Below are 24,502 nucleotides of genomic sequence, written 5' to 3'. Positions count from 1 at the left end.
ATTACACTCTGTTCTTTGTCAGAGTTGCTTATCCCATTACTTGATGCAGAAATACATCCATGGTAGAAGCAGCTGACCATTCAGATTCAACATAACTTTGAAATATGGAAAGGTCTTGATTGCACTTGTTCGTATTAAATGTTACACATTTCAGAAGGTCGTTATTAGACTGAAGCTGTGGAAAAAGTGTAGAAGAAAATTAGCTATAGCATATACGTACATAACACGAGTATATATCTTGGTATTCCGTATACAGAATTTTCAATTAGTGTTGTACTTACATTTAAATCCAGCTTTAGTACAAACCTCATGAAAGTGAGCATGTAGACTGAATGTAATACAGATATCTAATGTAGGCACATTTGACAGCGCCACTGTCTATTCGAAGAGAACCAGTGGCAAACTGTGTTGCGATTAAGGTATCAAAGAACTAAATGAAGGCCACATTAGCATAGAAAGGAATTCAGAGAGTACCTTTACAAACACTTAGCATTGGAATTAATTAAATGTCAGAACCTAAAGAACTATTTGAGGCCCATCAAATTAAGGCCAATCAATGAAAAATCCAGGATGGAATAAAGACAGTCTTATGAAAAAGGGTAGGTTGCTACTTACCGTATAGAGGAAGCATTGAGTCACACAGTCCAGCCTCGGAGGCCAGACACGTTGGTCATGTGCCTGTGTGTCTTGGGTGTGTGCGTGTGTGGGGAGGGGGGGGGGGGTGGTTTCTCTACTTGACAAGAAGGTATTTGTTTTGGCCAAAAATCCAAATGTATAGCAGGTCCCCCTCCCCCTCAGTGTGCGACTCAATGTTTCCTTTACCAAACGGGAAAGTGCTGGTAGATAGACACAATAAAACACACACACACATTTCAAGCTTTTGCAACCCAAGGTTGCTTCATCAGGAAAGAGGGAAAGAGAGAGAAAGAAGAAAGGATGTGAGTTTTAAGGGAGAGGGTAGGGAGTCATTCCAATCCCAGGAGTGGAAAGACTTACCTTAGGTGGGGAAAAGGACAGGTATACACTTGCGCGCGCATACACATCCATCTGCACACATACAGACACAGGCAGACACATGTAAAACTATGATTTACACATATCTCTCTCTCTCTCTCTCTCTCTCTCTCTCTCTCTCTCTGTCTGTGTGTGTGTGTGTGTGTGTGTGTGTGTGTGTGTGTGTGTGTGTGTGTCGTGGAATTTTTCCCTCTATTATATTCAATGTTTCCTTTGTATGACGAGTAGCAGTCTGACCTTATTGTAATATTATTATTAAGTAATTGAGGCAGCCTTGTGCAAGTGATTAAGAGGTTGATACAGAAGAAAAAGTTGTGAAGGGTGCAGCAAGCCTGTCAGAAGACTGAACGCCCAACAAAAAAAGGAAAGCAATGTGACAGTTAAAAATGTTTTTGTTCGTAGTGACTTTTGTGTGTTTATCCAGTCTGGAGCTCTAAGGTTTGCCATTTTGGCAGACTCATTTTGTTCTACATATGTGACTGTCACGGAAATGGAGTTTATCTGTTTTGTGATACTCGTACGTATGTCTGTTCTGTGATACAGTGATTCACTATAACTGCCGATATTTATAGTGAACTTTGGACACAATTGAGAAATGTGTGTTCATCTGGTCTATGTTAGTCTCAAAATGTTCCTTTTATTCAGTGCAGGTGTTAGGTATGTGTGTGTATTGTAAAAGTATCTCATTCTTATCATGTTGCATTTGCCGGCAGGTGTGATGATGGCCGTTGATGCCATTATTGATCATCTGAAGACACTCTCTAAGCCGGTGACCACACCTGAGGAGATTGCGCAGGTGGCAACCATCTCTGCCAATGGAGATGAGAAAGTTGGTCAACTTATCTCGGAGGCCATGAAGAAGGTGAGCGTTTCAGAATTTGACAAATTCATTTCAGGGTAGTGATTTTCTGGAAAATATGGGAATTGAATTTATTGGAAAAATTGGAACCATGTCTATGCATGTTCCCCACAGGCAGCGCTTTACCTTCCTCCTCTCCTACCCCTGCTATTTCTCCCCATCCCCACCCCCAGCCTCCTCTTTGCCCTATCGCTATCACCGAGATTGCTTCTGCCATCGGGCGCAGTAGCTCGCAGTCCAACCTCAACTGCCAGAGGTGTGTGTGTGTGTGTGTGTGTGTGTGTGTGTGTGTGTAGGGGGGTTAAGTAATTTCAGCACGTTTGGCAGTATTTTGGTTGTCTTGTCTGCAATTCAACATTTCCTCTAAATAGTGAGTAGCAGTCTTCCCTTTTCATAATATAGTGTGCAAAGAATATGTGAATGTTTTAATGGGCAATATAAATTGAAACTGTGTGTTTCCGACATATGAAGTAAATGTTGTCACAGCGGGATCAATGATCGAGCATCAAACAAAATGCACTTTGTCACTTAGAAGAAGGTGTAATTAGATGTGTGACGAACACTAACTTCACTTAACGAAGGTTTATTCAGCACTTGCACATACAAGAGTGCAGAGCAAACTGCCTCCGGCCAGAAAACGTGCAGTATATATACAGCTATAGAACAGTCCAGGTGAGTTTTGAACTCTCGACCCTCCATGCAACAGTTTAGTATCATAACCACTACACCACAGTGCTACTCAGCTTCTTCTGCAACATTACTCCCTCCTTAAGAGAAGAGCATCTCAGTGGTACGTCGTCCTAGTCCGGTAATGAGTCATTGGTCCTGCTTAATCAGACTCCTGATGACTGATTCTCACTCTGGCGGTGATCTTAGAGCTTCTTTTGCCACTAAGCTCTTCGTCATCTTTCCGCTTCTTGCCTGTCGCTGGAGTTTCGAATTTACCCTGGGTTGCAGGATCCTTATAGGGCTTCATACGAAGGATGTGGACAGTATCTCCGATCTTTGTCGTCTTGTCAGGGTCAAAATCTTCAACTTTATAAGTAATGTGAGACAACTGTCTTACAGCCTTATAAGGTCCAAAGTAGTGCCTGAGGAGCTTCTCAGAGAGACCAATCTTCCGAACAGGAGTGAAGATCCAGACGAGGTCACCAGGCTGGTAGACAACAGGGCAGCATGCGGAGTTGAGCTAGCTGCCGAGCTTCCTCAGCTCTGGTTAACACCTGGCCGATGTAGTCGTCTAAGTCATCAGGATGTAACGGAAACAGTGTCCATCGTCATCGTCGCTTCACGCCCATGCTCCAGGAAAAATGGCGTATATCCTGTGGTGTCTTGTTTGGCGGTGTTGTAGGCAAACGTCACGGAAGGTAGCTCCTCATCCCAGTTGCTCTGCTCAACATTGATGAGCATTGATAGCGTGTGGGCCAAGGTCTTATTAAGACGTTCAGTAAGCCCGTTAGTTTGCGGATGGTAGGCAGTCGTGATGTGATGAGTAATGTTGCACCGACGGTTTCTCTGTCACAAGATTCGATTGAAAAACTTTCCTTCGATCTGTAATTAAAGACCTTGGAGCATCGTGTTTTAATACAATGTCATCCACAATGAATTTGGCTACCTCGAATGCTTCAGCTGTTTTCACCGCTTTTGTAATGGCACAGCATGCCAGATAGTCAGTGCAAACAGTAATCCATCTATTGTCACTAGCAGACATTGGAAATCGTCAGAGGAGGTCAATCCCAATAAGCTGGAAAGGCATTTTGGCTGGTGGAATTGGTATGAGTCAGCCAGGTGGTTTCTGAGGAACTGCTTTTCTCCTCTGGCACTCTGGACAGTGTGACACGCAGTGACGGACACTCTTAAACCTGGCCAGAAAAGTCTCTTGCAGATCCTATCTTATTATCCTGTCTTTATTAGCAAGTTCAAACATATGGTAGGTACGATAGGCAATTACATCTCTATCATTAAAACTTTCAAGTCCAGGTACACTCGATACTCCACTACCACCTCTCACTATGGCAACAGTGAACCATCCATTTCCATGTGAGAAAGTGTCGTTTATGTCCAAGCTAAAATTAAGAGAACATTCAAGGAATACAGAAGGTCCATCGATGAGGGTGTGGGCTGCAACACACTTCACTGGAATGCTGTTTTTCTTGTCTTCTGTTGTTGTAGTTAGTTCAATGTTTTATATATTCTTGTAAACATAGTTCCCCATGCTGGGCCTCCAGCTACCAGACTGCCCGCTTATCGTCTAGACTGTGGTTATGTAACATGTATGGCTCGGTGTTGGTGGCGCGCCAGCGGGGACACGCATACCTAGAACACCCGGTATGCGCGTCTGGCATAATGCTCCCGCTGGCCACTGTGAAAACGCTAAGTCCACACACAGTATATAAGCAAGCCGCTCTCGTGCTACGCTCATTCTGTGTCTTGCTGCTGCACAGGCAACTACATTGAACGCTGTCAACATGCCCTACAGGAGATATCGACGTCGTCGTCGCACAACTGTTTACAAAAATATAGAAAACATTGAACTTGGTACAACACCAGGAGACAAGAAAAACCGCATTCCAGTGAAGTGTGTTGCAGCTCACGCCCTCGTCGATGGACCTTGTGTATTTCTTGGATGTTCGCTTAATTTTAGTTTGGATATTAACGACACATTCTCACATGGAAATGGATGGTTCACTGTTGCCATAGTGAGAGGAAGTAGTGGAGTGTCTAGTGTACCTGGACTTGAAAGTTTTAATGAGAGATGTAATTGCCTATCGTACCTACCATAAAATAACAGCCTTAATAAATCATAAATGTCCAGCCTCAGGTGTGTCATGGCATTTCTGTAGGACATGTAAGTGCATATGTTTAGGAATAACTGGTAGCCACCTCTTTCGAAACGGATCAAAGTTTTTCTTGCAAAGTAATCCATTAACTACCTTAAATTGTCCTTTCACATTCTCTGACCGATTTAAGGCAAGCATAATTTGAGATATCTTGGCGTCCTTCTGCTTAGCAGAGAAATCTTGGAGTGCAGCGAGACAGTCACTATCTTCATCAAAGTCTTGATGGTCTTGCACAGGGTTTCTTGAGAGACAGTCAGCATCTGGGTGTTTTCTTCCACTTTTGTACACTATGGTAATGTCATACTCTTGACGACGTAGTGCCCACCTGGCGAGTTGTCCTGTTGGATCCTTAAGACCTGTTAACCAACAAAGTGAATGGTCTGTAACAACTGTGAATGGCCTTCCATAGACTATCGAAATTTGCACATGGCCGATATCACAGCAAGGCATTAACTTTCTGTAGTTGAGTAGTTTCTTTTGCCTTTTGTAAGTATCCTGGAAGCATAGGCTATAACCTTCGCTTTTCCATCCAAAATTTGCATCAGAACAGCACCGATCCGATACCTGGTGGCATCTGTGTGTAGTTCTGTAGGTGCTCTCATCATCCAGACCAAGTACAGGATCGGTCAGTCGGAGCTTTTCACAGAGCATTGAAAGAATCTTGTTGAGCACCACCCCAGATAAATTTAGCATCAGCTTTTAACAACTCTTGGAGTGGTCTGGCTTTGATACGAAAGTCTTTGACAAAACGATGGTAATAAGAACATAATCCGGGGAAGCTTCTCACATCTCTAATACTTTTAGGAATAGGAAATTCCGTTATAGATCTCACCTTTTCTGGATCTGGCCGCACATCTTCGTTTGACACAAGGTGTCAAAGTATTTTGATCTCTTTGTCTCCAAAGAGACACCCTTCAGACGATCTGGTGTATCGTCAATTTGTGGAAGGGGGTAAACATCATTTTTAGTTGTCTTATTAAGCTTCCTATGCTCTCTGGCTTATTGGTTGATGGTCTCCAGTGCTAATCCGGTGCTTCGCCGTCAGTTTGTCTAATTTGTTCTTCGCCTGTCGATTGAAGCATTCAGAGAACTCTTGAAGAATAGCAGGTAGCTTCTTCTGTTGTTCCTTAGTGAGATCTGGTGATAGTCGAGCTAGAAGAACTTGTCTCGTAGTGGTAGCGCTAATTTCGCCACAGACGCGGCATGGGAGGTTTCTATGATACTTAGCTGTTCTGCAATTAACGGCTCATCGTTTGCTATGCACTTGCGTGTTGGAAGGATCTGCGGTTCTCAGTGACAGTTAACTATCCACAATTCACCTAATCCGTTCTTAAATACGGCAGCAGAGGCTGGGATGACCAAATTATTCTTCAGTGGTATGATTCTCTTACATTCCACTAAAAGACCCATGGGTTGATGCATGGTTTGACATGACAGTTACCTTTCTAGCGCTGACTGCAGGTATGATCACTTCTTCCAGCACACGTAGTCTTCATACATTCGGATGCACATCTTCCTGTCCACAGTATCTCATCACGTCTGGCATTATCTTCAAGCGAACACAATCTATAGTTGCATGAGAATCTTTCAGAGTCCCATCCAAGAATGACATCATGACTACACTCTTGTAAGACAATGAATTCTAAGGGCTGTGTATGACCACTTATACCGACACGAATGCTGTAGGTTTTACATATTTCCCATTACACCTTCAGCAGAGATGTTTTGTTATCGACAAATACGGTTTTCTGCTACTGGCGACGGTACTTCTCCGAAACGACTGAATATGACGCTCCAGAGTCCACAAGAGCTTGGGCCGGTCAGCCATCCATGAGGATATCAACATAGTTTCCTATCATTTTTGTAATGATGGACGGCAGAGGATTTTTCTCATCGGCGGCCTCACCTTCAAGAAAGGTTGCCCTATGCTGCTTCAGCATAGTGTTGGGTTCGTTCTCTTGCCGACTGGTTGCACCCTTTAGTTTCCCAGGTTGCAGCGGCTTGGTGATCGGCTGGAGCTTCTAATCGGTGATGGAAACCGTGACCGGCGTGTTGGGGAGTGTCCTCTCCAGCGGCTAGCTTGCAGCGATGGTGACCTACGTCGTCCAGCACCCACATCTTCTGGCGCAGGAGTCATCAAATACCCGCCGCCTTTCTAGACAATAGCACACCACCTGACCTGGTCGTTGGCGGTGGAAATATAATGGTTGGTTATCCTGAGTCCTCCAGATGTCAGTCTTTCTTGGTGCCCAAACAGGTTCCAACAGCATTGTAGGAACGTGACTTTGCCTGGGTCTCAACTTTTTCACCGTTTTAAAGGGAAATGGAGGAAAAGACATTGGGTTCAATGTCTGTTCCACTTCCTCCCATATGACCTCTTGAAGTGTCTCGGTTTGTTTGTTTGCCATGCAATCCAAGTGCCTTCTGAGTTTCCTCTCTCACTATCTGACGAAGAACACTTGCGAAATCATTTTCTTCTTCCATCACAGATATCAATACGACGTTTGGAAGCCGTTCAAACTTCTTGCATGTAATTCTCTTTAATGTATTGTCTCGATATACCTGCACCGTTTTATGAAGTTGTCTTCTGTCGAAACCTCCTTCAGCAGTAGGGCTTGATACGTGTCCTCGGCAACATCTTTCATGAGATGTGCAACCTTATCTTCCTCCTCCATTCTAGGATCCACTATTATTACACAGCTCCAAGACATCTTGAGTGTAGGATGCTGTAGTTTCTTCTGGACGCTGTGCCCTGTACTTATGCCTTGCACTTCTGTCGTTGTGTGTTGCCGAAATACTTGCGCAGTTCTGCCTGGAATACTTCCCAGCTTGTGAACTTCTCATCGTTGTTCTCATACCATTGCTTGGCAGTGCCCTCCAAGTAGAAAAATACTTTGGCCTAACACATGGTGTCATCCCATTTGTTAAATTTGGCTATACGATCATATACCTTCAGACACTTGTTTGGATCTTGGCGATCATCAACAGAGAACCCAGAAGGATGTGTTATGTGGTGGCACGCAGTTTCTGTCATCGTAATGTCCTCTTCTTCACCTGTCTCCGATAGATTGCAATCTGTTGAATATGGCTCGAACTCAGGTTTCTTGCCACTTAAATGGTGGCTCTGCCGTGGCCTGATTGGAGCCACTGTGTCGTCGATATGTGCGCTGCCAGAAGTTCAAATACCCAGCATCTCCACCAGAATAATGTCACGTAGAACAAGGTGTAGTTGGATGAATCACGAACACTAACTTAACAAAGGTTTATTCAGCACTTAGACATACAAGTGTGTGGAGTAAACTGCCTCCAGTCAGAACACATACAGTATATATATATATAGCTACAGAACATTCCAGTACATGATTCTTGGCATTTGTGGATACTTCTAGGATGTACTCGAACCGAATATAGAAATTGTACTGTCTAGGTGAGTTTTGAACCCACTACCCTCGATGCAGCAGTTTAGTATCATAACCACTACACCATGGTGGTACTCAGCTTCTTCTGCGATGATATGTTGAGCATAGGCTGCAGAGAACAGTGTAGGGGAGCTACATTAATTTCTGTTGTGTATAATCTACAATGGAAATTGATAATTGTTTGTGCTCATCATCAGTTAATTTCTAAATGAGCATTTGCCCACTAAAACAAGTAATTTTTGTAAAAATTCTCCAAGTTTCCCAGCTCCTCCCGTGGAAGTAGTTCATTGAGTTGTAGCAATGTTTCTTGCTCAATTGTGTCTGCTTCCTGCGTGCTCTGTTGTTGGGACTCTTGATAGTTATCCGTGAGTTTTCAGGCTGAGAGGCCATTTTCAAATACATGATTGTAAGTACGTAGCCATGAATTAATCATTCACACAGAAGCAAACTGGCTTTTTTGTTTATGTAAATATATGTGTTTCATAGATCAGCAGTGAATATTAAAGATCAAGTTTTTTCCACTAAATTTCAATCCAAAGTAGTACTTCCCCAGTCATTTCACAATATCATGCTTAGTCAACATTGGACATATGGTTAAGTGTGTCCGGTATGAAATGTAATATCACTATGAAAGTATACAGAATTGTTGAGAAAACTGTGGATCCTAACTGAACTCCTAATAATTGTTTATAAGGGATGTGGCAACTCAAAAAAAATTCATTTGTGTCTACTGTACTGGTTGTTATCTTACTAGTTTCTTAAATGTCTGAAGAATTGTTTATAGAACCTTACACAGTATAGTGTGCTAGGACAGCACTTTCATCACGTGTTATTGGTTTCCATTCAAAAAGCTATTTGAATGGGAATAATAAGTCCAGTACCAGCACAATTTCAGCACAAATTTGTTAGTAGTTGCTGAAAGATTACATACCCAATAACGGCAGATCTTGTTTGTCTAGAGGGTTTCATCGTTTTCTTCGTCTGCAAAATGATCATTCCAACATCTATCATGGCCTGGGTTTTCTTCTGTTTAAATAAACTCCACCGGATTGGAAATACTTGTCGCTAAACATTATATTTATTCAAACTTTTTGTTCCGCACTACACTTTTTGCAATGTAAGTTTGCATTTCTTAGCATTTTTACTATCAGCATTGATTATCTAACTCCGTTATAAATCGCTGATTACAAAAGCACAACTGTCTTCATCCAAGATTGGAAAAGAAGTGGCGGGCAAGCCAACATGTCTTGAAGTTGCAGATATTCCCACTTCTTAGCTTCTTTGGTCTACTGACCTTATACACTCCAAAGATTATTTGAATACTCATTTAACATCTTAAACAAGTTCATTCTTCATTACATAGAACATATTCATAATTAAATTAATAAATTAAGCACGTTTTCTGGCAGCATAATACAGTCTTGAAATTATTCAACTCTTTATTCTGGCAGCATAATACAGTCTTGAAATTATTCAACTCTTTACTATGGGTATCACAATCTTCACTTTAGATAAGCCTTTTTTCCAGCAGTCGATATTACACTACCAAAACAAGTAACATAAAACTTGCTCTCAGTTACAATAAAAATTGATTCAGGAAAATCTGGAGTTTAAACCTGGGAAATGCCTCCCTGCTTCTGCAAGGAATAGGAGGGGGTGTGGGGAGATAAAGAAATGGTTAGTGTTACACACAGTGACAATGCAGTGTCATCTGGTCATCTGTTGTAGGGAAACTTAATTCATATCCTGTGAATGAGTATCAGGGTGCATAGCCTGTGGTGTTCTCCTATTGTAAACCAAATTTTAAAATTGTGAGCAGTAAACTTAACATACTTACAACTTAACACTTGGACATAATGTACTGATTTCTTCCAGGTTGGAAAGGAAGGTGTCATCACGGTTAAAGATGGAAAGACTCTTCAAGATGAACTTGAAGTCATTGAAGGAATGAAGTTTGATAGGGGCTACATTTCACCATACTTCATCAACACTGCTAAAGGTAAATAAACTTTGTTCTAAAGAGCTGCAAGTACTGCACATGGTTACACAAAGTGGTGCTGTTGTAATGTAGTAGGAGTTTGTTTTTACTCTTGTCAGCCAAGCCTTATTTAAATTGTAACTTCCCCTTCACTGCTTTTGTAGTTCAATCATGTTTTCATCCTAAGACTTGCTTTTCCATTACTCAATCCAGCAAACTGTGTCTGGAATAATAATGGTTCTTTCTGGAACTACTCTAGGTCAAAACTGCAGGGAGACAAACTAGATGATTGGGTAAACATATCCTGGCCACTGTTCAGATTTTGAATAAAAATAATTCGCAATGACAGCTGAAGACTTTGTTAGAAAGAAACACCTTTTGATGGCACCAGCATTACCAAAGTTGGGGAAGGAAGAGATAAGGATTCAGGGCAACATACTGGTCTTGAGGTGAGAAGCTTCCGCCTAAAGGTGGGAGAATTGGTAATTATCAATGACATGAGGAAGCAGAAGGCAATGGAAACAACTGTGCTGGAGATTGTCTTCAGCCTGAGGACTGGTTTTGATGCAGTTCTTCATGCGAGTCTCAAAACTACTTCAACCTTTATCCACTTGAACATGCTTACTGTATTTTAATCTTAGTCTCCCATTAAAATTTTTGAACCTCCACACTTTCCTCTATTATCAAACTGACGACCCTTCATGCCTATCAACCAGTCCCTTCTTTTAGTCGTGTTTTTTCCATGAATTTCTCTTTTGCTCAGTTTGATGCGGTACCTCTTCATTTGTTCGCTCTACCCACCCAACCTTCAGCATTCTTCCATAGCACCGCATTTCAAAAGCTTCTATGTTCTTGTCTTAATTGCCTACTGGCCGTTTTTTATTTCCATACCATGCTACTTTCAAGATAAATATCTTCAGGAAAGGCTTTACAGCAATTAATTTTATCATAGATATTAAAGCAAATTCCGCTTTCTTAAGAATGCTTTTCTTGCCATTACCAGTCTGAATTTCAAATCTTCCGTACTTTGTCAGTTGTCAGTTATTTTGCTGCCCAAATAACAAAACACATCTACTACTATTAATGTCTCATTTCCTAATCTAATTAATGTAGCATTGCCAGTTTGCTTTGACTACATTTCATTAGCCTTGTTTTACTTTCACTTATGGTCACCTTATATAATCTTTTCGTGAAACTACCCATTCTGTTCAACTGATCTTCAAAGTCATTAGCTCTCTGGCAGAATAGTCATCATCAAACCCCCAAAGTTGTTATTTCTTCTCCCTGAACTTTATTTCCCTTTCCAGATTTCTCCTTGGTTTCATCGACAGTTTTCTCGATGTTAATTGTGGCACTGGAGTCACATTACTCTTACCATTTCAGGCTGAAAAAGTCATAGTGTCAGCATTGCCTTGTGTTTTCCTACATTTCTCTGGAACTCAAACTGATCTTCCCCATTGTTGGACTTCTACCAGTTTTCCATTTTCTGTAAATACTGTGTCAGTATTTTGTAGCAATGATGTATTAAAGTGATTGTTCAGTAGTATTCACACCTGTCTTTTTTGGAACTGAAATTACAGCATTCTTACCAGTGCATTAAAGACACACAATATTTATCCACAACTTTAGGTCTTTAACGTTGCAGTTGTCATTGTTTTCTGTGTTCTCGTGCTGTTGATAAGTAGTATATCTGTAGAAAATAATTCAGGTGGCCCAGGGTATTTCTGCTTTTTCCTACAATAATGTGAAATTGTGCTGGATGGCAGGTACTTTGTAGAGCAGCTAAAGTAGTCTGCCAGGAAAAACTGTCGTTCGTATTCTCATACAGGTTCTGTAGTGTCTTGGGTAACAAATGGGTGATGGCTGAGTGGGAAACAGTAGCAGGAAGGGAGAAGCATGATGATGCAGAGCGACAACCCGACTGTGGTACATTACTTTAAAGTCACAAAGGAGGGATGAAGTGGCTAGTCTGCCCACTGGCACAAACTTACCGCTTGTTGTACAAATACCATTTGGAGTACGGTATTTGTTAGCTAACATGAAAGTGAATCGTGTTTTAAAGTCAGTTTTATATGCTGAGAAGAGATGTGTTTTGCCTTTAGAGAGACTTACCCTAAAACTTTCTCAGTGACAGGAAAATCGTTGCAATGTTGTGTGGCGTTAGAATTGATGCCCAATATGATCGGACAGAGTTCATGGTGTTCGTCAATGGCTGGTCCATCGTATTAATAGTGCAGTCAGCTGTCTGTGTTGTGCAGTGAACTGTTCATCATTACTTTAAATGTGTGGCAGCTATACACCTGGAGATACGGGTGAAAAGATGTGCAAGATTTTAGTGATTGTGTTTGTAGATACAGTCTTTATTTTTAATTTTAACAGTGAGTACTTGGGCTGCTGTATTAAGAACAGGCACCGACGACCATACTGTTTAGCGCTCAAAATTAAATCCACCCGAATGGCCAGGAGTGATCGCCTGCACGAAACTTGTCAGAACACTTAACCAGTACGACCAGTGAAGTATTTGGCCGATTTTACAAATTCAAAAGGAATAAAATTTTACCTGTAAATAAAGTGAGCTGCAGTAAGACTAAAATCCATTGTTTTCCACTTTTTTAAAGTGGTGAGCCTAGGTAGTAGTGTTTTGTTTGGGCGGAAACTATTGCGGCACTGGAGGCACCATTACTCTTACGATTTAAGACTGAAAAAAGTATCATGCAGTGGGGGCTGTTCCAGCTTGAATGCCTATGTATTTACAGGGGTAGTTAGACACTTCACATGTAGACAGCTGAGATGCAGCCTTCAGTCATACGCCGCGAATGAATGCCCGTAAATGGGGGTGGGCAAAGGCTCAGTCAAATGGCTGAAGGAAGCAAGAATGTGGTGCAAAAGGGCCACCAGATGGGTATCCTGTCCAGCAAATGAGTCGCAGGTACCTTTGTGCGGAGGCCTGGGGCGAGGGTAGGGGAGGGGGACGACATTGTTGAACCAGCCTCTTGTAGTATGATGAAAATTACACCAACCTGTCAGAACTCCGGAGATGGGAACTTGCCCTTCAGCATATCCTTTCTTCTCGCTATCCGCCAGGCCTCAATCTCCGCTAATTTCTAATTTCAATTTGCCGCCGCTCATACCTCACCTGTCTTTCAACTTCATCTTTGCCTCTGTACATCCGCCCCGACTGACATCTCTGCCCAAAAAATGCCCAAACTCTTTGCCTTTACAAATGTCTGCTTGTGTCTGTGTATGTGTGGATGGATATGTGTGTGTGTGCGAGTGTATACCTGTCCTTTTTTCCCCCTAAGGTAAGTCTTTCCGCTCCCGGGATTGGAATGACTCCTTACCCTCTCCCTTAAAACCCATATCCTTTTGTCTTTCCTTCTCCTTCCCTCTTTCCTGACGAGGCAACCATTGGTTGCGAAAGCTAGAATTTTGTGTGTATGTTTGTGTTTGTTTGTGTGTCTATCGACCTGCCAGCGCTTTTGTTTGATACTGGATTGGTCAGAGAATTTTGTTTGTGTGTGTGTGTGTGTGTGTGTGTGTGTGTGTGTGTGTGTGTGTGTATGTTTGTGTTTGTTTGTGTGTCTATCGACCTGCCAGCGCTTTTGTTTGGTAAGTTTCATCATCTTTCTTTTTAGATATAAATTACTTAAAGCTATTGACAAGGTGGGTGTGAGATGAGGTGTAGTATATTTGCTGTTATGTATATAGTTCTTATATTATTTTAGAGCAAAATAGGGACATTTTCAAAATATCACACAAAAGAAAACAGTGATAATTGGAATGTGATAGTTTTCACATGTGTAGATGTACTATTTATTTGTGAGAAATATAACTTTATTTGGCATACAACTTTGATAAGACAAAAATGAGTAGTAGTCGTAAAGTTTTAATTATCCCCTTGAAAACATAGGTGATTTGTTGATTTAAAGGTTTGTGTCTGCTGCTATAGTACATATTGAAATACCTGAACTACATTAATGTAGCATGCTGCTCATCACTAGAGGAGCCAAAAGATGCAGGTGTTCTCCACTTTGCCAGTGGGCTGTGCCGTAATATTTTGACTCTTTTTCGCGCCGCGTTATGGCACTGTGGTATGGGGACCGGTATTGATGAGAAATGCCTGACAAACAAAAATCTGCACTGTTATTTTTCAAAGTGATAATTAGGAAAGAAAGATTCTACATACTGGAAATTTTTCTTTAAATATAAAAGTAATAAGTACGAGACTAAATTGTAATTTATTCTGTTAATTATTAATGGTTACCGGTTTCTGTAATAGTAACCATTACTAGACTACACAAAGAAATGGTGCTTGGAGCTGTTGTGTACTACTGTGAAGTACCGTCACTAGCTGCTGATCAAAACTTCAAATTTTTGACTACCCCCTAGTAATAAGTCTACCGAAGGCAAAGCAATAAGTTTGTGACAAGAATCATTTATCAAAAATGGAACCACTGAATCATTAGTAATTACTTAAATAAATTGTGCACTTTTACATTGATAATTATACATAGCAAATTGGTAACTTCTGATCGAATAGTGGTTTGTGTCAGTTGTGCAATCGGTCAACCTAAAACTGTAGTGGTACGTCCATCTGATATGCAAATGTACCTACTTGCCTTTTTGCTCCCTCTGTTTTACCTGTACTGCCTTCAGAATTTCAAAGTGAGTATTCCAATCAGCATTGTCAAAAGCATTCTCTAAGTCTACCAATGCTATAAATGTATGTTTTCACTTCCTTAACCTATCTTCTAAGATAAGTGGTAGAGTCAGTATTGCCCAGCGTTTTCATATATTTCTCTGAATTCCAAAGTAATCCTCCCCAAAGTTGGTATCTGTCAGTTTTTCCATTCTTCATGTCAGTATTTTGCAACAAGAACTTACAAAACTAACAGTTGGGTAATATTCACAACCAGTCGGCAGCTGCTTTCTTTGGAATTGTACTACTACTTTCTTCTTGAAGTCTAATGGTATTTCACCTGTCTCGTACATCTTGCTCACCAAGTGGGATAATTTTGTCATGCCTCTCTCTCTCTCTCTCTCTCTCTCTCTCTGCCAAATATCAGTAGTTCTGGCAGAATTTTGTCTACTCTAGAGACATTGTTTTGACTTAGGTCTTTTAGTGCTCAGTTAAATTTGTCTTGCAGTGTCATATTTTCTGCCTCATCTTCACATAAACCCTCACCTCTTTAAGGCAATGTTGTAAAAGTTCATCTTTCTTGTACATCCCCTCCGTATATTCCTTCCGCCTTTTGACTTTCCCTTGTTTGCTCAGTACTTGTTTTCCATTTGAGCTCTTGACATTCATACAGCTTCTACTTTCTCCTCTCCTCAGTCAAATTTAATATCTCCTTTGATATCCAAGTATTTCTACTGGGCTTTCATCATTTTACCTATTTCATACTCTTCTGCCTTCACTATTTAATCTCTCAAAGCTCTCTTGTTATATTACTTTTCCTTGTTTGTCAATCACTGCATAATGCCCCTGTGGGCCTCTCAACCACCTCTCATTCTTTCAATTTATGCGGGCCCCATCTCCTTAATTTGCAACCTTTTCGCAATTTCTTCAGTTTTAATCTACAGTTCGTAACCAGTAAATTGTGGTCGGTTTACATCTGCCCCTGGAAAGGTCTGAACACTTAAAAATCTGGATTCTAAATATGTATTACCAATATGTAATCAATCTGAAACCTTCTGGCATCTCGAGGTCTGTTCCAAGCATACAAACAACTTTCATGATTCGTAATCAAAATGTTATTGATTATTAAATTGTCCTGTATTAAATTGTTCTCTGTGCAAAATTCTACCAGGTGACTTTCTCTTTCATTCCTTTCCCACAATCCATATCCTTGTATTACTTTTCCTTGCCTTTGTTTTCTACTATTGAATGCCAGAACCCCATCAAAATGAAACTTTTCTCTCCCTCAACTATGTGAATAATTTCTTTTAGGTTATCAAGTATATTCAATCAATCTCTTAATATGTGGAGCTCTAGCATATGAAATTGTACTACCATGGTGGATGTTGGCTTCATGCCTGTTAGTCTGTCAAAATGCAAATTAAAACTGGTGATTAAGGTAGAATGAATTTAAAAAAATATGCAAGCACTGTTCTAGTTTCATTGACTGAAAAACATTAGGTAGAAAATTTTAGGAAGGCTACCAATGGGAGTCAACATTTCTAGAGCTCTGAAGAATTAAGAAACTGTAGACTTAAATATGAGAAATGATGCTATAACAAATTTACTGGACAGTCAGACATATTACAAGAGTGAAAAAGAGGAAAGTTGATTTTTCTGGCTCTCACGCACAGACAGATGGACAGACAGAGAATATAATTATGTTTAATGAGGATAGGACATGTTGTTGGCCATTGTCTTGCTTAAAGGGACCGTCAAGGCATTTCCAGAAATTATTTAGGAAATTGAAATAAATCTGAATGGCCAGAATGAGCAAACTTCATCCACCCGAATTTGAAATCAACGTCTTCCCTGTGTCATTCAGCTTATCCTTATTGTACAGTGTTCTTCTGATCATACACAAATTGCACGAACTATTTTACAAGTTAGGCATTGTGCATCATTGGACATCCCCTCGTGACTTCAGGACACAAACATGCTACTATGCCCCATGCACATCTCTGGATCAGCTGTTCAGTCGACCTGAAAAACTGAGTCAGCATCCCCTCAAGGTGAGAGAGATGTTGCTCTCGGGAGAAAGAAGAGATATTACTAGCTTGCATTGTAGATCTTGACAAGTGATTTTCTTTTTTAAAAGTTACATTGTGAGCATATATTGTAATGTGGCAGGGTGTTGTAGTTGCCCCTTCTGTCATTAACCTCTACTGTTGAGTTTTGTAAGTAATCTTTGTGTAGAATGCTTTACTTATGCAGTGTGTTCTAGCTGCTCTTTTTAAATAGAGATTTGTTTTAGTAATCTTACTCACTTCCTTGAGCACTTCTTTCCTGATAGAAAATGCTGGTTTTGAGTTTTTTGTTTTTTTTTCTTTTTTCTTGGCAAATGCAAGTCTAAAATGGCTTTCCCACCATGATTCTATATATAAAAGTATTAGTGAAACACTAACTACTATTTCTCCTGGAAGAGAAGAGGGAAGAATTAAAAGTACTGTCCTCTGCTAAGAAGAGTGAACAGCATGCAGTAGCAAGCCTGTGCTTTGTGAGACTCATTAAAGGTGCTGTTCTGTTGACATTTTTGAAAGTGCAATTATGAGACAAACTGGATGAAGTTTGAGTGACATAATATATTAAATCTTCTAACCTCTTCAGAACACTAATATTTTTTGGAGCAATATTTGTCAAATTCACTCTTCTTCAGTAGTGGTGTTGAGACTGTACAGATTAAATTACATTTTGTAAATGTACGTTCTCTTTTTTGCACTTTGTCTCAGCATCAAGTTGTCGAGTGACTTGGCTGCTTTGCGTATGGGTGCAAGAGGAAAAGTGCAGTGCATAACTACCACAAAACTCCTTCACATGGATTGTGGATTTAATCATTGCAAACACTTGATTACATGGCTCTTTGGTGTTTTTTAAATCATTACTGTTCTTGTAATGTGAAGCATGAAGAACCCCCCTCTTTTGATATTTGACTCGCTTCATCTCTTTGCTGATTTTGTGTCTAACCTGTTGTTGTTTACAGAAATATAATGGCTTCAAGTCCAATAAAGGAGCCTATAGAAAAGGTTCTTTGGGAGATTCCTCTACTGTGGTTCTTTTATATGTAATCCTATTCTAGGGCAGTTTTGGATGTGATAAATAGCTTTGAGAAATTTTACTGAAACATAAAGTTGGAACAAATGGATATGACGAAAAGCTCCCAGATTATTAGCCAGGTGGCAGTGTGGAGAAACTGTGGCATTTCGGAAAGTGCTGTGTTAGTCACCTTTTGGCAAAGTTTTGCGATATCACAGGTGTCCTTACATTAATATTTGAAAGCTGCTGTCCCCTTCATCTGACTGTGGGCGACAAGATCATGCTTGGGTGGGACAGAAGGAAGGGGTTGGGCATTCTCAATTCTTCATGGCTACCCATATCATACAGATCATAAGAGATAAGTAAGAGTTCAAGTTGAGTGTTAAATACATCAGGAATCAAGAGGTCACTGTTAAGTCAGTGCTATACTCACATCCATCCTATCCATTGTAGTTCCAATGAGTATAACAAGTTTGAGAATGGTGGCACTGCAATCAGTTCCTGCTCTTTGACTAACTCCCGCATACTGAATGTACAATCTTGCTGGTGAAGTGCAGCAATAACAAGGTCAAAATGACAAACTTGGACTCACATAGCTCTAACAAAGCTATGTTTTAAGAGACGGTGTAGGGTGTAGGACAGAAATTAAGTGATTTAGTGCAAATATCTGGCAGCTGACCCCATAAGAGGAAGAGTGATGTCTAGAAAATGTTCAGTGCTATAAACACTTCAGATACATAGTTCATCCAGTGTAAAGAAAATGATTCTATTCTTGTTTAATAAATTTACACTGGCCTTCAAAATACATTTTTGCACACGCATGGGAGGGGGGATATTCACTGCTAACAATTAGTCAGTGTACCGATAATTGCCATGCACTGAGGAGTTGTCTATGTAGTGGCAACAGTGAGTGTCCACGAGTGTAATCTAAAAGTTCATGTACAGTCACCTTTCTACGCTAGTATGGTCCACCTGTACCTGACAACGTATGGTCCACCTGTACCTGACAACTGGCTAGAGCAATAAGTTTTGAGTTAGTAGCAGAGACAAGTGAATTGTCTTGGTGCATATGAAGGCAGTTCAGAGGCAATGAGGACCTGCTGGTGAGTTAAAGTATTTATACAGACATCATTTCTAATCTCTGGGGCCTCATTTAGTATACTGTGAGCGCATTATTGGTTAGCAAGCAATAAAATTGAGAATGGCCGTACAGAGATTCGAGACCACGCATACGAGACTCTGATGCCCACAGCAAAGACGAGAGGATAGTCCTCCCTTGCATAGAAGTATTGGGCCATCTGCAGAATCTCGACACTTTACCAGAAGATAGCATGTGTGGTGCTTGTCAAAATGTTCTGTACCTCTGTTCTGCCACCTGGCCAGGAGAGAGTATAGAGATGATTGCTGTATAAAAGATTCTCAGCATACTTGCCATGTCAAATTGGGATAAAAACTAAAATATTTGGTGATCACCACCAGCTTCATCCAGACTACTGTTGTCATGCTGCTAGAGATCGTATTGTCTTCAGTGCTACTAGTGCCTGCTGGAACATAAAAAGTGCAGCCAATTTCTTTAGTCTATTTGACGTGGAGATGTGTACGGTACCAGTTTCGTCCTGCTCAGTACGTGTCACCTACTGGCCCGTATAGGTCAACCCACAGGCCTAGCCATGTATATTACTGTGCTCTCCGCTTATGTCTTTGCCTGTGCTGAGGCGCATTTGCATCTTTCGGCAGAGTCAACTTGCCATGAGGAAACGAATGTTTGACATCGTATACTACTTGGCATCTATTACGCGTCACAATTTTCAGAGTGCACCCTAAAGGAATGGAAAGCTTTCATTTCCATCAGCATATGCTCAATGTGAACTATATAGGAATTTAAGGAGTATAACTAAAACGATCTACAGAACTCAAAAATATTTTGTAATATTTATTTCTCACACACACACACACACACACACACACACACACACACACACACCTGTAATTATAAAATAAAAAATAGCTAACATGGATACTGTAACTGGGTGGAGGTGGACAGAATAGATACTGGCATTAAAGGGAAACAGGCAAACTTGACCATCTGTTCAGCTGTCGACGTCCCATCGAAAGAAAAGTGAAGGATGATACGGGGATTTTCAGATGGAGGTACTGTGTAATGCAGTGGAGTTGATAGGCCAGCTGAGATTACTTGACTTGGCTGGGGGCAGCGAAAGGCAGGTGAGGCATGTGAACTTGGCAGATTGCGCTTTGCTGCTTAGTCTGTCAAAACAATGTCCCAAGCAGGCCAGTCCACTTAACGTGGATTGGGCGTGCTGAAATGCACTGTGTACCGCTCCAGTTCAGGGCCCACTTCTACCCACCACTAGCGTTATGCCCCCTGCTAAACATTCTGGTGTGTACTGTAAAGTCCTTTTTTGTTCCGCCAAGCATACTGTTCTGTGGATACAAAACCACAGTTACTAATGTCCCATTGGTGCCTGGGAAATCATAGTGATCAAACGATATATTTTAGTTGCTTCTGCTTTGTCAAGGGGTGTTGGAAATTCTTGGTACACTGAGGCAAAGACTGTTCTCAACTTTTTTTATATGTAAAAGGTGTACAACTTTGCTTCAGCATTAATTGCATTTGACAACTAGCACCTGTGATTGTTTCACTTGGTTTTAACTCCTGATAGTACACGGCTCCGAGCTGGTCCCACCAAATGCAGAGCATGATCTTGGAGCCGTGAATATTGGGTTTGGCTGTCAACGTGGAAGCGTGGCCGGGATATCCCCACGATTTTTTGCGTTTAGGGTTATCGTAATGAACCCATTTTTTGTCCCCGGTCACAATGCGATGCAGAAATCCTTTCTGTTTTTGCCTTTGAAGCAACTGTTCACAAACACAAAAGCGCCGTTCAACGTCTCTCGGTTTCAGCTCACATGGGACCCAAGTTCCTTCTTTCTGAATCGTGCCCATACCCTTGAGACGTTTTCAAATGGCTTGCTGTGTCACTCCCTCTAATCGTGCCAATTCTTCTCGAGTTTGACACTAGTCTTCACTCAGCAATGTCTCCAATTCTACATCTTCAAAAACATTCTCTCTTCCACCACTATGCCAGTCTGACATTAAAATCGCCGTTCTTGAAGTGTTGAAACCACTCACAACACGTTCTTCCACTAATAGTGTCCTTACCGTATGTACTAGAGAACATTTGGTGAGACTCAGCCGCTGTTTTCTTCATATTGAAGCAAAGCAGTAACACCTACCGCAAATGACAAGAATTATGCTTGTAAACTGACATTTTCAATCAAGAACAACTTTATGATGCAGACACAAATTGACTAATGTTTGAATGAGGTTATGTTGACAGAGGTCCAAGCTAATTGTCTGACGTCTGTGATCTGTTTCTTTCGACCGCAACTTACTGTTGTTGCCACCTATCGGCAAACGGCAGAAGGAAAGTTGTACACCTTTTATGTTTTGACAGTCGCCACTAGTATTGCAGGTGCAGGTACAGGTACAGTCTTGTGTTGTGTGAGAGGGGGAGAAAAAAAACCAAAGGTCAAATTTTGTAAAAACAGTAGCTATTAAAACATTGCATGAGAGTCAGTGATGGGCCACAGATTACAAGAGAGACATTCAGTCTTTGGTAATTAGTTTCTTAGAATGATGAAAGGGTGTAATGCACTGAGAACTGATAAGACAGAAGGGCCATACATACGTTGCTGCTGGAATGAAATGGAAGGTGGTAGAAGAAACTGGAATAAATGCACAGTGAGGATGAATAGTGATAGGGACTACTGTTCTGAGTGAGAGACAGGAGAGAGAATTTTTACTATCAATGAAATTGTTAGGCTCAAAATAGGCTGATACGCAAAATTGTTCTGCTGATTGAATTGTGTTCCTATTCTTTTCAGTTTGTCCTTTTGCAATAATATACTTGAATTATGTAACCCAAATGTATATTCTAGAAATCTTCATTCACCGTAATTCTGCGTGTGAAGATGGTGGCAGAATGTATTGGAGTTACGTGAATAAAGTGTTAAAATTTTGGGTGGTAAATGCTTTAATCACTGTTAGCTTTTCGTACTGTATTCTTGTCATTCTTCCCATTTACCAGTTTGAGGTTCATTTTTAATGGCGCTGGTTTTGTTTTCCAGGTGCTAAAGTAGAATTCCAGGATGCATTGTTGCTACTTAGTGAAAAGAAGATATCCAGTGTTCAGTCAATAATTCCAGCATTGGAATTGGCTAATTCTCAGCGCAAGCCCCTTGTGATAATTGCTGAAGATGTCGACGGAGAGGCACTGAGTACGCTCGTTGTTAACAGGTAAGAATTGTTATTGAGCTCTTGAGTAATAGCTACATGTACTTCTTTTCTTTCTAATGGGAGGGGGGGGGATGATATGTAAGAGAAAATGCTTTACAAAAATGGAATTACTGCAGAATGTTGGTATAGTTATGGAGTGGTCCTTATTGTTAACTTCCTGTTCGCTATAGCAGTAGTTTCACTTCCAAAACTATAAAAGTTAATAAAATTTATTGGTGATCTGCGTACTATAATGAATGCTTGGTCTTCCTCTGCAATTTTTACCACCCACACTTCCCTCCATCATGAAATTGACGGTTTCTTGACGCCTTAGGGGGTGTCCTATCAACCAATATTTTCTGTTAACGAAGCCGTCGTTCTCCCTGTCCCTCTCCCTCCCAATTAAGTACTTTTTTAATTAGTGATCTGATATATCCCATCTAATCGTCACCATTCTGTAGAACCACATTTTGAAAGATTTTTTAATCAGTACTGTTCATTGACCACATAGCACTTCCTGTAAAAACTACACTTCAAGCAGTATAACCTCCAGAAAACACTTCCTAACACTTCAGTTTTTATTAAGTTAAAATAATTCCATTTTCAGAAAGAAAAATTAATAAATTTTTCTTTTTCAAAAGCGTTCTTGCTATTGACAGTCTGCATTTTGCTGCCCAAATAGTAAAACTTGTGTACTTATTTAGCCCTCTGTTTCTAATGTAATTCCCCCATCATCACATTACTTTACACTTGTCATCCTTGCATTACTGTTGTTGTTGTTGTTGTTGTTGTTGTTGTGCCCTCTTTTCAAAACTGTCCATTCTGTTCTACTCCTCTTCTAAGTCCCTTGCAATTTGACAAACTGGAATGATTTGCAAATGTTTCCACTAAGAAGGCTATTATGTCCCAATTCAGCATGACTGAAATATTTTGCAGTTCAGTGGGAAAGTATGGCCTAACATGTCAAACAGGCATTGTAAAGACTTCACTGATAAAATGGCATTGTAAAGGTGAAATGAAATGTTGGTTCAGAAGTGTAGTATTTTTGTAGCATGAGTGAACAGAATGCAAGAATCCAAGGCTGCTGCGCAAATATGAGTCATTCACAGAACTACTGTGCTTAACAAACTGGAATTTGTGTTAAGGCACTTGTTCATCAATAGTGTCCAGTGTCAAAAGTGAAGTCCCACTCTGTGACTAACCATTGAATGGGGTGGAATAATATTGAAACATCACCAACATCTGTTGGTAGAGACCATGCTTTCAATAACGGAGCAAAGAAATATAGAAAATAAGGTTTTTATGAAGACAGATATCTTGAAAACAATACGGTACATCGATTACAAAATTAGTAGTAACAAAGATTGTAACTTCTCGCACTACATCTTATAATGACATTGCAATAAATAATGGATATTTGTAGCTTTTCCCTCACCATTCCATCCACCACCTCATCGTCACTGTAGTCTGAATTAGTGCCATAATTCTTCATGGTTGTCTCACAAAGACAAATCAAATAAATGTCTTAGCCCACAATATTGTACAAGAATACATTTAGAGCCAGGACTTGCATTCGTCTAGTGCTTTGTAATGGAAATCTGTGCTTTTCAGCTCTGTTTTTAGTGACTTTTCCCACCCTTGAAAAGTTAATTTTCTTTTAATGACACTAGTAACTTTGTTACTGTAGCATACTCTTTCCTATTGTAGTAAGCATAACTACGCCTGTGACGTGCACCAGTCTTAAAAGACCTAAGTCGATGACATGGTGAGGCTGCTTTTTCTTCTTTCCAGGAGTCGCTAAAAATGTCTACAGCTTCAACTTTTGCATTAATTCCAAGAGTGTTTGATGTCCGTTCCACTAGTTCATTAGCAGGAACTGATGGCTCTCTATGAATGCTTGCATATTCTTTCTCCTGCACGTAAAAGTCAAGATTTCTCTATAGTAACTTAAGTTCCTCGCTGTCTAGCTGCACACGTTGGCACAAAGGATTGCAAACAATGTTTTTTTCGAGTATCAGAATTTTCTAAACCGCAGTGAAACTAAGCTCAGTACAGCACAAGCACATGTAGAAATGATTCACAGTGCACATTGTTAATGTACACACAAAACAAAGCCGGCAACACAGGAGCTTTGACATCACGACCAGCAGCGATTACCACACTGGGATTAGTTCATGCCATCCATACACCTAGTGCCTCGTATTCTTGTTCTTCACTTGTTAGCCCTTTAGAAATGAATATGTCAAGTGCAAAGTTTCAGCAGCTTGGGTGTAAAAGGCCAACAGTATAGTAGTCGGCAGATGTGGGTGGCTGTTATTGACTATTAGTAAGGGTGTCGATAATGGTATCCTTACAACACCCCGGAAGAGTGCAGCATCATATTA

General features: G+C 40.5%; 1 protein-coding gene across 1 annotated transcript in view; it reads left to right on the top strand.

The window, feature by feature from the left end:
- LOC124553591 (heat shock protein 60A) overlaps nt 1–24,502 on the top strand; it is a 72,871-nt gene that overhangs the window by 20,815 nt on the left and 27,554 nt on the right. Inside the window, exons 4-6 of the mRNA XM_047127445.1 lie at nt 1,728–1,876; nt 10,008–10,131; nt 21,971–22,139. Coding sequence (XP_046983401.1) covers nt 1,728–1,876; nt 10,008–10,131; nt 21,971–22,139 — 442 coding nt within the window. The remainder of the gene's footprint in view (nt 1–1,727; nt 1,877–10,007; nt 10,132–21,970; nt 22,140–24,502) is intronic.

Source organism: Schistocerca americana, chromosome 11 (genome assembly GCF_021461395.2).
Source record: "Schistocerca americana isolate TAMUIC-IGC-003095 chromosome 11, iqSchAmer2.1, whole genome shotgun sequence".
Lineage (NCBI taxonomy): Eukaryota > Metazoa > Arthropoda > Insecta > Orthoptera > Acrididae > Schistocerca > Schistocerca americana.
Note: the sequence above shows the minus strand (reverse complement) of the source record. Positions and strands in the feature narration are given on the sequence as shown.